The 14,960-nt window shown below is 36.9% G+C and overlaps 1 protein-coding gene and 1 long non-coding RNA gene across 4 annotated transcripts; one reads left to right on the top strand and one right to left on the bottom strand.

Annotated features, from left to right (window-relative positions):
* Positions 1-1,172: 1,172 nt before the first annotated feature.
* Positions 1,173-9,100, top strand: LOC18094207 (probable methyltransferase PMT14). Of its 3 annotated transcripts, XR_008057264.1 has the most exons (8): positions 1,195-1,375; positions 2,446-3,107; positions 3,816-4,026; positions 5,309-5,591; positions 6,377-6,763; positions 7,514-7,591; positions 7,861-8,369; positions 8,488-9,100. XR_008057264.1 is itself a non-coding variant. In XM_024590884.2 (7 exons), exons 2-7 carry the CDS (start codon positions 2,466-2,468, stop codon positions 8,096-8,098), a joined length of 1,839 nt encoding a protein of 612 aa, XP_024446652.1. In that variant the 5' UTR covers positions 1,173-1,335; positions 2,446-2,465; the 3' UTR covers positions 8,099-8,414. The 3 variants fall into 3 exon arrangements, 2 of the variants coding, with proteins under 2 accessions (XP_024446652.1, XP_006368452.2); XM_024590884.2 differs by lacking the exon at positions 8,488-9,100 and having other exon boundaries at positions 1,173-1,335; positions 7,861-8,414; XM_006368390.3 differs by lacking the exon at positions 8,488-9,100 and having other exon boundaries at positions 7,861-8,414.
* LOC112325171 (uncharacterized) lies at positions 7,364-7,992 on the bottom strand. The gene is made up of 2 exons (XR_002979224.2): positions 7,844-7,992; positions 7,364-7,630 (listed from the first exon to the last, which is right to left on the bottom strand). It is a non-coding gene; the product is annotated as an uncharacterized LOC112325171 (long non-coding RNA).
* Positions 9,101-14,960: the final 5,860 nt, after the last annotated feature.

Raw genomic sequence — 14,960 nt, 5'->3', positions numbered from 1 at the left:
TTTAAAAAGTTTTTAGTAAATCTCAAGCTTTTCAAACATGACAAGTTAACGTTAAATTTTAACGTAAACAGAATCATGGACTCCCCTTCTTCTCTCTTTAATTGTGTTTAAGGAAACCACAAGAAACTTTCTAGAATGTCATGAGTCGTTAGCCATTAAAATAATCATTTTCATCAATGATTCTATATATAATTTTTTAATGTTTTAGAATTCTGATTTATGTTGTTGATACAATACATCAGTGCATTAAAACAGCTTGAATTCTGGTAAATGTATTTTTATTATTATTATTAATGCAAATGTCCAGATCAGCTTGTATGCATCTTAATTAATTGTACGGATCCTAAAATTAATGACTATGTAAATTTATAATGGTTCTGAAATTTATAGGACTCAAACTGATAGTCTCTAAAAAATAAATTTATGGGACTTATACTGATAGTCTCTAAAAAAATAAATCTAGAATCTGATTAATTAAGTTATATCCCTCAAATTTTTAATCCATGTTATTGATAGAATTGGTGACTGCATTAAAATAGCTTCCATAACAAGCTTTGATAAATTTCTTTGAACACAGTTTGAAACCTGTTTTGGAGTGTGGTTGCGATTGTTTTTTAAAATGTTTTTTATTTGAAAATACATTAAAATGATATTTTTTTATTTTTAAAAAATTATTTTTAATATCAATGCATCAAAATGATCTGAAACACTTTTAAAACAACACTAAAAAAATATTAATTTAAAACAAAGAAGAAAATAAATAAAATTTAAATTTTTTTAAAAACACTTTTAAAATATAAAAATAAAATAAACAACTTTCATCCAATTTCATTCAAATAGATGATAATTGATGTTGAAACAACAATTAATTATATCACGGTTGATATTCGTGATATCAATTAAAATTTTATTTTTAACTGTGATATTATTTAGTTGGAGTTTAGCAGTGCTACATTTAATATATGTGCGAACTGTTACAAGCAAAAATATACTATTTCATAAAAAAAAATTGTCATATTAGTTTGTCTTTTTTTCTTTTCTAATTTATGTGCCAATTTTCCAAAAATCTTTGATTGAAGATGCACTGCTCCACTCTCTTAACAGCAGATAAAATTGTAAATAACCAAGGATAGAAGTTTTTTTTATCTTGTGTAACTACCACTCTACCAGACCAGAATCCCGGTGTGAATATTTATTTATGTACAAGCTACTAAAACCCTGTCTTTTAATACTCTCTCCCCCCGCTTGCCTCTCTACTTGCACTGGGACACTTGAAAACCCAGTTCTAGCACCATAGAGATCGAGAGAGGGAGCAAGGTTGCTTGTGAGTTTGAAGTAAGTTCTCATTTAAGAGCTAGCTAGATTTATTTTTCAGGTTTGAATCGTTTGATCCAGTTCTCTACTTCTTTTACTCTTTTTTTCTTCAAAAGTTCAATTCTTTTTGCTTAATGGGTTGGTGGAATGCTATCAAATGATCTCAAAAGTTCATGTCTTTTTGCTTGTTTTGCTCCTTTTTCTTTCTGGGTTTTTGAAATGCTTTCAAATGATGTTACTTTCTCTCTATCTCTCTCGCTTCGGTTTGCTGATTTATGATCTTGTTGGGTTAAAGATGGTAACTTTGTTGTCAAATCTATTGTTTGACCATAAACGTTTAAGTCTTCTGTCCGTCTTTAATATAACCAACCTTTAGGCCTATGAATCGCAGCAATAACTTTGAGTATCTTTTAGCTATTACAGCTTAAGAAACAAATCCAGACCTTTTAGACCCAGGAAGTGAATCTAAATTTCTTTTAGCTGCTTGCGTAACAATTCATGACAATAAATGACTTTCATTTGTAAATCTAGATCTCAAATTCAGAACGAGCGTTCTGCAGTTGTAACTATTTGTGCTGTTTCTTTAAGTTTGTTCTTTAATTCCGTGTCAATTAGCGATGACTAATTTGAGAGTTAGCCTTCCATGGAAGTAGATTTGTTTGTTTTCCAATTATTGAGTTGCTTCATGAATTCTATCGGAGACTGCTAATGTTAAAATTGCTAAAAACACTGGTCAGAGATTCTCGTGATACATCTTGTTCTTACTAGTGAGCCCGCGACCATCTTGATAAAAAAAAGAGCTTAAAATTTTTAAATGAGACAGCAAATGTATTTATTAATTGAAGTAAACCAGAAGTTAGCAATGATTTCACGTGGAAGACAATCTATTTGTCATACGTGTTGAGATTAGAAGACATTTTGTCAATCATGTATGTAAACAATTTGAGTATATTAAGAGTCATGCATTTGCCTTCTGAATGGCAGTAGGCATCTTAATCTACTGATAGTTTAAGCATATCTGCTGTCTTTCATGATAGAGAAGTTCTGTCCTCTCACCTTTATTCTCTCCCATAAATGCTACATGGCAACTAATCTTCTTCTAACTATATTACATCTTATTGTGTGCTTCAGGGGATTCTCCCAACCACATCATGGGTACCAAGCATAGCTCCATGGGCTTCAAAACACGAAACTCATTGTCTATATTCGTTGTTATCTGTTTATGTTGTCTCTTTTACATCTTGGGAGCATGGCAGAAGAGTGGTTTTGGAAAAGGAGATGGCATAGCTGTACAGATGACCAAGAAGACAGATTGCAATATCTTTACCGAGCTGAACTTTGAAACCCATCATAATTATGTTGAGATTATTGAGCCTTCTCAGCCAAAAGCCAAAGTATTTAAGCCATGTCATGTTAAGTATACTGATTATACTCCTTGCCAAGAACAAGATCGAGCCATGAAATTTCCACGGGAGAATATGATATACCGGGAAAGGCATTGTCCTCCTGAAGAGGAAAAACTGCACTGTCTTATTCCAGCACCCAAAGGGTATAAGACCCCATTTCCTTGGCCTAAAGGACGTGATTATGTCCGCTATGCTAATGTTCCCTATAAAAGTCTAACTGTGGAGAAGGCTGTTCAGAACTGGGTTCAATTTCAGGGTGATGTATTCAAATTTCCAGGAGGAGGAACCATGTTTCCTCAAGGTGCAGATGCATACATTGATGAACTTGCATCTGTGATCCCGATAGCAGATGGCTCTGTCAGAACAGCACTAGATACTGGTTGTGGTGTAAGTTGATTGCTCTTATTTTCAAAATTTTCAATCAAATTGTAATCAACTCATGCATACGAAATTGTATATAAATGTTCAGCTGCCTAGTAAGCTTAGAATTGAGCTCCGACCAGTGATTAGTCCGAACTTTTGGTTAACTGTTTTGCTAATATCTCTATAGCTATTGTCTTTTGTCTTGAGATATTTATCATGGGTGTGGAGCCACCTAAATACTGCTTGATAGTCTTGTAATGCTTTACTGGGTTGGATATTCCCCTATAGTTCAAGGGCTGTCATAATTCATCTTATTTACAACCAGGCACTTGGTATTGTCCTTATTTGGATGCGATGGCCAAATAGGGGATGGCCATACCTCTTCAAAGGTTCTGATATCTTTATGCAGGTCCAATCTTGAGTCTCTAATGTTCCATAGTATATCCCTTGTTTTTCGGTGATTCTTTAAAGTACAAAAACCTCTTCACTATCTTGCTCACTGAATGTCATATGACCTGTCAGTTTTAGGATCATTAGGTTTTTTCCTTTTTATGTGTTAATTACATGACAGTGGAGAAAAAAATGTAACATTTGTTGCACCAGTGGTCCTAACATGCTGCCCTCCTCCCCTTCCCCTCCATTCTCGCAAGCAGTGCATGAAAGCTACTCATTTTTAATGTTTGTTTCTTTTTATCTTAAGTTGCAAAACTAATGAATGCAATTATCATATAGGTTGCAAGCTGGGGTGCATACCTGATGAAAAGAAATGTGTTGGCTATGTCCTTTGCACCACGAGACAATCATGAAGCACAGGTACAATTTGCATTGGAGCGGGGAGTACCTGCTGTTATTGGGGTTCTAGGTTCAATACGCCTTCCTTTCCCATCAAGAGCCTTCGATATGGCCCAGTGCTCTCGATGTCTTATTCCATGGACTGCAAATGGTTAGTGCTACTACTATTAATATCAGTGATGATTTTGTATATATTTCTTAAAGCAAGAGACTTCAGTGTTTCAGCTGATAGATGGAAATATATAAATTTATAGCATTAAGGATCCTTTTCATGAAAATTATAAGTTTGCAAGAGTTGATTGATGATTGAATGCTAATATATATATATATATAACCAATTGACGACACTTTGTGTTTACTGCAGAAACTATATATCAAAGTAAAAACGTTCATGAAATGTGAACAAACCATTTCTAGTAAAAATTACTTACAACTTCAAAATAAAGAAGGATTCTTTATGGTGCTTATGAAGAATTAGGATTCTTTATGAATTAACATTGAAATTATGGTAGAAGTACCAAATCAAAAGAGGGCGCTAAATTGTAAAACACAAAGAACAATAAGTTTGATCTGAAATTTTTACCAATGTTTATTTTGATTCAGAAGTTTATTTTATTTGTTTTAAGATCTCTTAATGAGAGAGACTCGCCAAAAAACGGCGGTAGAAAGAGAAAGTGGTTGGTTGTCACGATTGCGGGCATAAAAGTGATCAAGTTTGGTGCCCAAATGTTCTCTTCAACTAGGGAAGTTGGATGGTGTTGGTTATTGGCATTTAAATTGGTTGAAAATACAGATCGGGGCTTGGGAAAGACTTAGGGTGTAAATTATGATATTGCCCGGGGGTTTACATAGGGTCTTGGGTTGATTTTTCATTTTTTGATTGATTTTTGGCAACTTTAAGGGGACAAGTGAGTTTTTTGAGTTGTGTATACTGTTTTTTATGTGTTCTCAAGTCAAAAATTGGTAGAAAAATGGATTGTTTGGTTCAGAAAACTAAAGGAGAGTTTTTGCCCGCTTCAGTTGTTGGAAACTGGGCAAGTGAATTACATGTCATTTGCCTCATCATATGACGTGTTGTCTGCACCCTTGATAAAAAAAAAAAAAAAGTAAGGCCAGGGCGGACCTGCTACTAGGGGCCTAAGCAATGGGCCTGACCTTTTATGTCCTTTTTTTTTGGGCACTTGAAAACAAACAATTAACACACTGCTTCACTTACTCATGGTTTTTAAATAATAATAATATTATTTTATTATTTATTATTTTTTTAAGATGGTACTCCACGAAAAGAATATTTCTCATTCTAGTTTAACATTTACTTAACTTTTATGTTCAATTATCTGAAATTAAGGTTTCACGAACTGATTGTATTGAATAGATCTCTGTTCACCTGGTGGAAGTTTACAACCTTTTAACATGTGGATTCCTGTATCCAGATGGAATGTACTTAATGGAAGTTGACCGTGTCCTCAGACCTGGTGGATATTGGATCCTTTCTGGCCCGCCAATCAATTGGAAGACCTACTATCAAACATGGAAGCGGTCTAAGGCTGATCTCCAAGCCGAGCAAAGAAAGATTGAAGAGCTGGCTGAAAGTCTTTGCTGGGAGAAAAAGTACGAGAAGGGAGATATTGCCATCTTTAGGAAAAAAGTAAATGACAAAACCTGCCACAGGAAGTCTGCTAGTGTTTGTGAATCAAAAGATGCTGATGATGTCTGGTGAGTTTGCATGCAACTTGATTTGCTTGTATTTTATTATACCTGATGGAGATCTTAAATCCAATTAGAAGATGAAAACATTAATTGTTTTGCTCATCGAGTATGATGTGATGTTGGAATGCTCATGGATTTGCCAAGTTCGCCATATTTACTTTTAGAAAGATGGCATTGAGTGGTGGTTTAAAAGGAAAAGAAGAAGCTCAAGAGCTTGCTTTTTTGTGTTCTATTAGGTTGAAATTTGGAGGGTTAGAAATAGAAGATTTTGGAAAGGGGAGGATATCCCATTTCTAGGTTAAAAATATCTCTTTTGAGATGTTTATAGTTGGGCTAGACAGAGTAGTGTTCACCCTTGTTTCATTTGTGGTTGTGGGTGAATCTTCGTGCAATGCCAAGGCTTAGTTTCACCCTGTTTTGAATTCATACCAAGCATCTAAATTTGAAAATGTCTTATTAATGGTTGGACTAACTAGATACATAGCTTGTGACATATGCTCAAAATAAGATAACCATGGATTGACCGAGTAATTGAAGGGGCCAAATATAAAATAAATAAATAACATGATTGCAGGTCAACCTGCAGAAAGAGTGTTTCGTTCTTTGTGCCATTTTCAATTAAAGCGTTCTTTTCTTCTTCTTTTATCCATTTCCATGGTGAACTAATCGGATTAGCCTTCCCTCAAGTGACCCCTTTGACAAAATTGAAGGTATCACTGGCTATAATGGTCCTTTCAATTTCTATAATTAGCAATTTTTTCCCTAATTCTTTCTTCTGTGATTTATTTTAGGTACAAGGAAATGAAAACTTGCAAAACTCCTCTCCCTAAAGTAACCAGTGCAAATGAAGTAGCAGGAGGGCGGTTAAAGAAATTTCCCGAGAGGCTTCATGCAGTTCCTCCTCAAATAGCCAAGGGATTTGTTGAGGGTGTCACAGCTGAATCTTTTGAGGAGGACAATAAACTTTTGAGAAAGCATCTACATGCTTATAAAAGGATCAATAAGTTGATTGGCACTACAAGATATCGGAACATCATGGATATGAATGCAAGGCTTGGGGGATTTGCAGCAGCACTTGAATCCCCAAAATCTTGGGTGATGAATGTAGTTCCAACAATTGCTAAGAACACTTTAGGAGTTATTTACGAGAGAGGTTTAGTTGGAATTTATCATGACTGGTAAGTCCTTTTGAATCTTATCTCTTTATTCCATGCTAATAGTGGTCTGATTTTTTCCTTTTGTTTAACAGTTAGGTTATGCAATGTGCCTTAGCCCCCCTCTCCCTGGTGCAAGTAAAATCCAGTTTTCTTGGACTCTTAACACCAACAGACTTTGCCTCTAAATTAATACCCTTGAGCACTTATTTACAAGAAATTAATGCAGTTTGCTGATCATACTGGGATTTACCGAGAAAATGTAGCATGAGGCACCGTGCACAATGTTCATGAGAATTAGCTTATTTTATGGACTATGTCTAAGTAGTTTTACTTGCTTGCAAAAAAAAAAAATTTCCTTTGAGAAACATTCAGTTCATTTTTTCGTCGTGAATTCATTTTTCTTATTGATACTTTTGTTGCTGCTGTCTATCAAATTCCTTGCAACTCATTAACCACCAGTATGTCATGGCAATTGAGTTGAGTTCTACTTATCCTCAATAGATAAGAATATCAAATACCAGAAGGTAAATAAATAGAAAATAGGAGTGTAAAAGAGAGAGTGTGAGGCCCTTACGATTATTCTCAAGCAAAATGCCTATGACAGTGCAAATGGCAAATACGTTGAGAATCATAAGCCATTTCTTACCCCTTTAAATTCCATCTCTTAAATGAAATACATTGAGAGATCAACTTGAGAATTTCACTATTGAAACCTAACAAGGTCATTGCTTTGAAATCCTCGTGACATTTTCATATTTTGTCTTCTTTCAGGTGTGAAGGGTTCTCAACATACCCAAGGACATATGACTTTATCCATGCCAATGGTGTCTTTAGTTTGTACCAGAACAAGTAAGCCTCATCTCCATCATCATCATCATTTTCTTCTCCCTGCGGGCCATAAATTGGGTCAAATTTCAGTAAATTTCAAGAGCTGGTCATTTCAGTTGTAGTTTGCAACATGACTAAAACCTTCTAGTTTAAAAGTCAAATAGTGAATATCGTTGGGTATATATAATAGAAGTTGGACCTGTCTAGTGTCAGCTAAGAGTTTTGCGGCTTGTCATCTAACTTTGAGCATCACTGATTTCTAATCTATTGTACCTGAATGATTGAAACAGGTGTAATCTGGAAGACATCCTTCTGGAAATGGATCGAATTTTGCGGCCTGAAGGGACAGTAATCTTCCGAGATGAAGTTGATGTTCTGAACAAGGTCAAGAAAATTACTGAAGGAATGAGATGGGATACAAAAATGATGGACCACGAGGATGGTCCCCTAGTACCTGAGAAGATACTGGTAGCTGTTAAGCAGTATTGGGTTGGTGGAACAGGAAACAGCACATCAAGTGATCAATGATCCGGCTGTCATTGTTTTCAAGGCAAAGAACATGCCAGCAATTACAATGCTAAACAAGTGATTAACTGCTCGACTGAGATATTGCAGAACTGAAGGGTTCCGATTTCTAGAGATGGCAGAATGCAAGTTACTAATCTGTTATTGGTGAAGTGGAGCGTATGCTCGAGTTAGCGAATTATCAACATTCAAGAATGCGATACTGATGACAAGAAGGACGTCCCTTGCAATCAAAGATTATGTTTTTTTTTTAGTTAACCACAGCCAATATTCAGTAAATTATATTCTTCTAATTCATATGGATTCCCCATTTTACAAAGTTTTATTCTTCTCCTCCTCTCTCCTTTTTCCTCATGGGCACTGCAATGCAATGCAAACTTGTGATTTTGCAGGTGCTCAAGAGATTGGATTCATTGTTCTCTAACTCATGCTGCGTGGCTCTAATGGAGCAGCAGGCATCATTAAAGGCAACTGAATTTAATTGGCTACCCAAGTAATAGCTAGAAAGATTTTCCTGTAAGGTAGGTGAAATGTTTGGGATGATATATGGGTCCATTGTTGTCTGTGGGTGCCCTGTAAAGCACAGCTCCAACAAAGGGTGGTTGGTGCCGCTGATAAATGAGAGAGACCATCAACATTCCGACATGCTTACCTGGAAGATCGAGGTCACTAGGTCCGGCTTATCTCCCCTTGGTGGCCGACAACTGGAGAAGCGGACCAGCATCTACGTGTCGCTGCATCAACTATGTAGGATCTGGGAGTTGGCCAAGTTAGTAGAGCTTGCTAAGGAGTCCAGCAAGCCGAGACCTGGCCCATGTGAAGCCTGAGTCACTTTTCATGCCACGTAGATGATAAAATGGTAACATCAATCACACTCACACAGTTGACTCAAGAACCGCCGAGTTTGATGACCATGCCAGGATTTTTCATTAAACAAAGTTTCTGTTTGGTAATGTTCTTTAAACGGGGTTAAGTAAATTTTGAGATTTCTTTTTAAAAAGATAATTTTTTTTTATGTTTTAGGATTGTTAAAAATAAAATTTTAAAAATAAAAAAAATATTATTTTAATATATTTTTAAATAAAAAACAATCCAGATATCTTAACTGAAGTCATCTATCTGTGAAGTAAGAAATTTCACACATAATGCTCGAGTTCAGTTCTAGTTAAAAGGAAATATTCTATAGTTTTTTTTTTTATAAACCACGCGGTGTCCTGGATGCTGGTTCAGACTAATTCACGCTCGTATCGGGTCGGCCTACAGAGGAGTAAAGTGCTCCTCAAGAGAAATTCTTTATACATAAAGAGGGGTCGAACCCCTGATCTTGTTTAAGGGATGAGAGTGTCGAACCGTTCACACCGTGTCCTCTTGGGTAAACATTCTATACTTTGAGAGGTGAGAGGTGTGAGCCGAACAATTGTTTTTTAGGGGAACTGTGGTATGCATGTTGTGAGAAGAAAAAAACCCCTCTCGATGACTACACGACAATAAAAATGAAGGAAAAATATTTATATTAACGGAAGCTGTTTATAACTTGTTTGCATATTGGTCATGTAATTGAATGTAAAACAATTTTTCTTGTAATTGTTTTCTTATAAAATAGCATAATGCTGTCATGCTTTCTTTTCTTCTTCTTTTTCATGCCCATTCCGTCTCATAAAGTGTCGTTACTGGATAATTCTTTGTGATATGTCGTGGCAGGGCCAAAAATTTTATTTATAAAAAAATTACGCTTGAATCATTGAACATAATTCAGCGCATAAAACCCGAAACCTTCCCGAATTAAATTGCATGGGAATTGTCTGAGTATAAACTAGTTAATTTGACAAGTTAAAAAAAAAACTTAAAAATTAATAAAAACATGATTTGATTTTGATAATATTTTTTAAAAAAAAATTATTGAAACGACATATTGGATCAACTAAGATTAACTTAGTTTAACCCGTCAAACTTATGTCATGGTAATGAACTCCATTGCATTTAATAACTTTGTTTTTAAAATTATTTTTATTTAATTATATAATAAAACAATGGACACTTGTAAAATCAAGCATCAATTCAATATCATGAAGTTTTTCTATGATTACGATAACCCCATAAAAAAATAAATCATGAAATCTATTTCTCAATAATTATGTTTTTTTCTTGAATAATTTTTAATTTAATAATATAATAAAAAAATAGATGCTCAAAAAACTAAGTACCAACCCAATGCCGATGTGTTTTTTTATGAACGCAATAACCTAAAAAAAATAAATCAAAATAAATCATGAAGCCCGATTCATAATAATTATATTTTTTTTTGAATGGTTTTTTATGTTAACTATATGATAGATCATTTTTATTTAATAATATGATAGAAAAAAGTAGACGATTGTAAAACTAAACATCAGCCAAATGCTAAGATGTTTCGTCGAGACAATAATAACCTCATATAAAAAAAACTAAAATAAATAATAAATTTAATGTTAAAATATATATAAAAAATAAGAATAAAAGAAAAAAAAATGGTTATTGTTCTAGTTAACAATAACATGTGAGGAGGGGAACCATGATTTCCCCTCCCCTGTTAGTTCTTGTTAATAAAAATAATTGAAGTAGTTTCTCCAGCAAGTAACTTGATTCATACAAAACACAAAATTTATGTTGTCGCCCCTAAAAATGCGTAGACACTTATCTAGCATTTAACCTCGGATATTATAAATGCTAATTTTACAAAGTTTAGCAAAAACCACAAATATTAAACTAAAAGGGCCTTAAATGTATGAATTTTACAAATAATTATTAGAGACCTAGTCCAACCCACTAACAATACAGTTAATCTCAGCTTATCCATTACTGCAGAAGGAGATAAGGATCAGGCTAAGATCACTTCAAGTGTATCTCAACTTTCATAGTGTATCCCTTACCCGTTTGTATATAATTATCTCCTACTATAAATATAAGAACAACACATGTGTTATGGCATTGCAGTAAACATATTATAAGTTTTACATGGTATCAGAGCCCACCTGACTTACGTCAAAATCTTTCTCTTCTTCCTCCCTCATCATGTCTGCAGTAGCAACCCTCTCCTCCACTCAATCCCCTCCTTTGATCACCTTCACCAACTTCAATCCTGTTAAACTTACTCGGGACAACTATCCCTTATGGCTCCCTCAAATTGTTCCTCCTCTTAGAGGTGGAAATCTCTTCGGGTACGTAGATGGCACTACTCCCCCCCACCGTCCACTGTTTCTTCCACCATTGATGGTGTTACTATCACTTCTCCAAACCCTGCCTTCTTACATTGGACCATGCAAGATCAAATCATTCTTGGTGCCATAAATTCCACTCTCACTGAAAAAATGCTCATTCATGTTACACGTTGCACCACCTCCAGATCTGCCTGGATAACATTGAAGACACTATTCACTTCCCAATCTCGTGCACGCACCATGCAGGTTCACTATCAATTGGCCACCTTAAAAAAAGGAAGTTCCTCTATTGCTGACTACTTTCAACGGTTCCAGTCTCTCACTGACTCCTTGGCTACCGTGGGTTAGCCTGTTAATGATTTTGAAATGGTGGCTTTCCTACTTGCTGGGTTAGGACCCGATTATAATCCCTTCGTAACGTCAGTTACAACTCGTGTTGAACCCCTGTCTGTGGAAGAAATCTATGGCCATCTCCTCTCTCATGAACTCAGACTTGAGCACCATTACTCATCCATTGACCTCTCTGTCACTGGGGCTCGCTATGCTGCCCATGGAGGAAATTCTTTCCGACCTCATTGTAGCGGCTACAACTCCATCCTTGGTGCCCCATCTTCTGGAAGGGGGCCTTCACGACCATATTCCAACCGACAGTCACGTGGTAGGGGGCGCAACACTCACTTCTTTCCTGGTCGTGGCTCTTCTCCTCGCCCTGTTTGCCAAGTTTGTAACCGTGTGGGACACATCGCTCTTGATTGTTCCAGCCGCTACAACGAGTCCTTCTCCAGAGACTCCTCTCAGCCACCACAGGCCTACCTTTCAGCTCCTTCTCATGGTCCTGATCTCAATTGGTATCCAGACTCTGGTGCAACTCATCATGTCACTTCTGACATGAAAAACCTTAACCTCAAATCTGAAGAATTCCATGGCCCTGATCAGATACGAATTGGCAATGGTTAAGGGTTGTCCATTCATCATATTGGACACACCCGTCTCTTTTCTCCAACTCTTCACTTTGACCTTCTTAATGTTCTCCATGTTCCTCAAATTTCCAAGAATTTATTATCGGTTCATAAATTCACATCTGATACTAACACCTTCTTTGAATTTCACCCAAATTATTTTCTTTTGAAGGATCGACGTTCGAAGAAGTTGCTGCTTCACGGCCCGAATAGTCATGGTCTCTATCAATTTCCATCTTTTAAACATCAAACACCCCCTTCCGCTTTAATTGGTGAGCGTGTCTCTCTTCCTCAGTGGCACTCACGGCTTGGCCACCCTTCACTTAAGCTAGTCAAAAAAATTCTCTCCTCCTTTCAACTTCTAGTTTCCAATTCCACAATCACTGATCCATGCTCCGCGTGCCTCAGCTCCAAGTCCAAACAATTACCATTCTCTGCGTCTCTCTCTCGCTCCACCTGTCCTTTAGAGCTCATCCATACCGATGTTTGGGGTCCTGCTCCCATATGCTCTAAATCTGGTTTTAAATATCATGTTTCCTTTTTAGATGATTTTAGTCGATACACTTGGTTGTATCCCATTTATTGTAAGGGTGATGTCACTAGAATTTTTCAAAAATTTAAAAATTATGTTGAATGCTTTTTCAAGGAAAAAATTTGTACCGTCCAATCTGATTGGGGTGGTGAATACCATCCCTTTCACACACTCCTTCAATCTCTCGGTATCTCCCATCGTGTCTCTTGCCCACACACACATCAACAAAATGGAAAAATTGAACGCAAACATCGACACATTGTCGAAACAGGCCTAGCCTTACTTTCTCACGCCAAAGTTCCTCTCCAATTTTGGGAAGATGCATTTTCTACAGCATGCTATCTTATTAATCGCTTGCCCACCCCTGTGCTCCGAAATAATTCACCTATTCACACTCTCTTTCATCGTGAACCTGATTATTCTTTCTTACGCACTTTTGGTTGTGCATGTTGGCCAAATTTACATCCTTACAATAAAAATAAACTCCAACCACGGTCTCTACTGTGTCTTTTTTAGGGTATAGTCCCCTTCATAAAAGGTACAAATGCCTTCACTTACCATCAAATAGAGTTTATATTTCCCGGGATGTAGTATTTAATGAAAACTCCTTTCCATACACGTCTGCTTCTCCTACATCTTCTTTGTCCCCTAACATATCTGTGCAGGTATTCAACAATCCAAGTCCATTACTCATTCCTCATGACTATCAGCCCACGGCAACATCTTCTTTGGACATTCCATCGTCAACAGAAAATATCATCCTACGGACTCTTGACACAACACCATCACCCAATCACTCATTATCCATTTCAGATTCCTTAAACCCCCCTCCCCCACCTGATCCTTCCTACCTAACTATCCCAGACACCAGCTCACAGACAACCCTTCCCTCATCAACTCACCCCATGACCACACGTGCAAAGAACCTCATCACCAAACCAAAAATTCATACAGATGGCACTGTCCGTTATCCCTTACCCCGAGCTCTTCTTACTGAATCTAATCAACCAGCCATGGAACCCACTTGTTACTCCACTGCCATGCAAACACCCATGTTGGAGAAAAGCAATGAATACTGAGTTTGATGCACTACTGCAGAATCAAACGTGGACTTTAGTCCCCCCTTCAGAAGCATCAAATGTCGTTGGCTGTAAATGGGTGTTCCGGTTAAAACGAAAGGCAGATGGCTCCATTGATCGCTACAAAGCACGACTTGTAGCAAAAGGTTTTCACCAACAACCTGGACTAGATTATGGTGAAACTTACAGCCCTGTGATAAAACCAACTACGGTACGTCTGGTTCTCTCTCTTGCTCTTTGCAGTGGCTGGCCTATCCATCAGATTGACATACAAAATGCATTCCTTCATGGAACGTTAACTGAGGTTGTCTACATGACACAACCACCTGGCTTCATTCATCCCTAACACCAGTCTCATGTCTGCAAGCTGCACAAAGCCTTATATGGCTTAAAACAAGCCCCACGAGCTTGGTTTTCACGGTTAAGCTCCAAGTTGATTCAACTTGGTTTCGTCAGCTCACGGTCAGACACTTCCTTGTTTATTTCTCGCTCCACTGATTATCTCATGTTGGTATTAATTTACGTAGATGACATCATTATCACATGCTCCAGTCATGCTGCTATTCAGTCACTACTCCGAGAATTACACAATGACTTTGCAGTCAAAGACTTAGAGCCACTGAACTATTTCCTTGGTATTCAAGTTATGCCATGCAATCAGGGAATCATACTATCACAGCAGTGATATATTATGGACATTCTCAAACGAACAAAAATGGCAGATGCAAAGCCCATCAGCTCTCCAATGGCTTCCTCTACTCATCTCTCCAGTTTTGAAAGTGATCTCCTCTTGGATCCAACTCTGTACAGAAGTGCCGTTGGCGCCCTTCAATATATATACATCACACCCCCAGATATTTCCTTTTGTGTAAATAAACTATCACAGTTTATGCACAAACCAACCGACCTTCATTAGCAGTCTGTCAAACGTTTACTTCGATATCTCAAGCAAACAATCCAACATGGACTTCACTTTTATGCTTCCACATCCACTAATCTCCAGGCATTCTCTGACGCTGACTGGGCAGGAAGTCGTGATGATCGACGATCCACTGCGGGTTATTGCATTTTTCTTGGCAGGAACTTAATATCATGGAG

Source organism: Populus trichocarpa, chromosome 1 (assembly GCF_000002775.5).
Source record: "Populus trichocarpa isolate Nisqually-1 chromosome 1, P.trichocarpa_v4.1, whole genome shotgun sequence".
In the NCBI taxonomy this organism is placed as follows: Eukaryota; Viridiplantae; Streptophyta; class Magnoliopsida; order Malpighiales; family Salicaceae; genus Populus; species Populus trichocarpa.
Note: the sequence above shows the minus strand (reverse complement) of the source record. Positions and strands in the feature narration are given on the sequence as shown.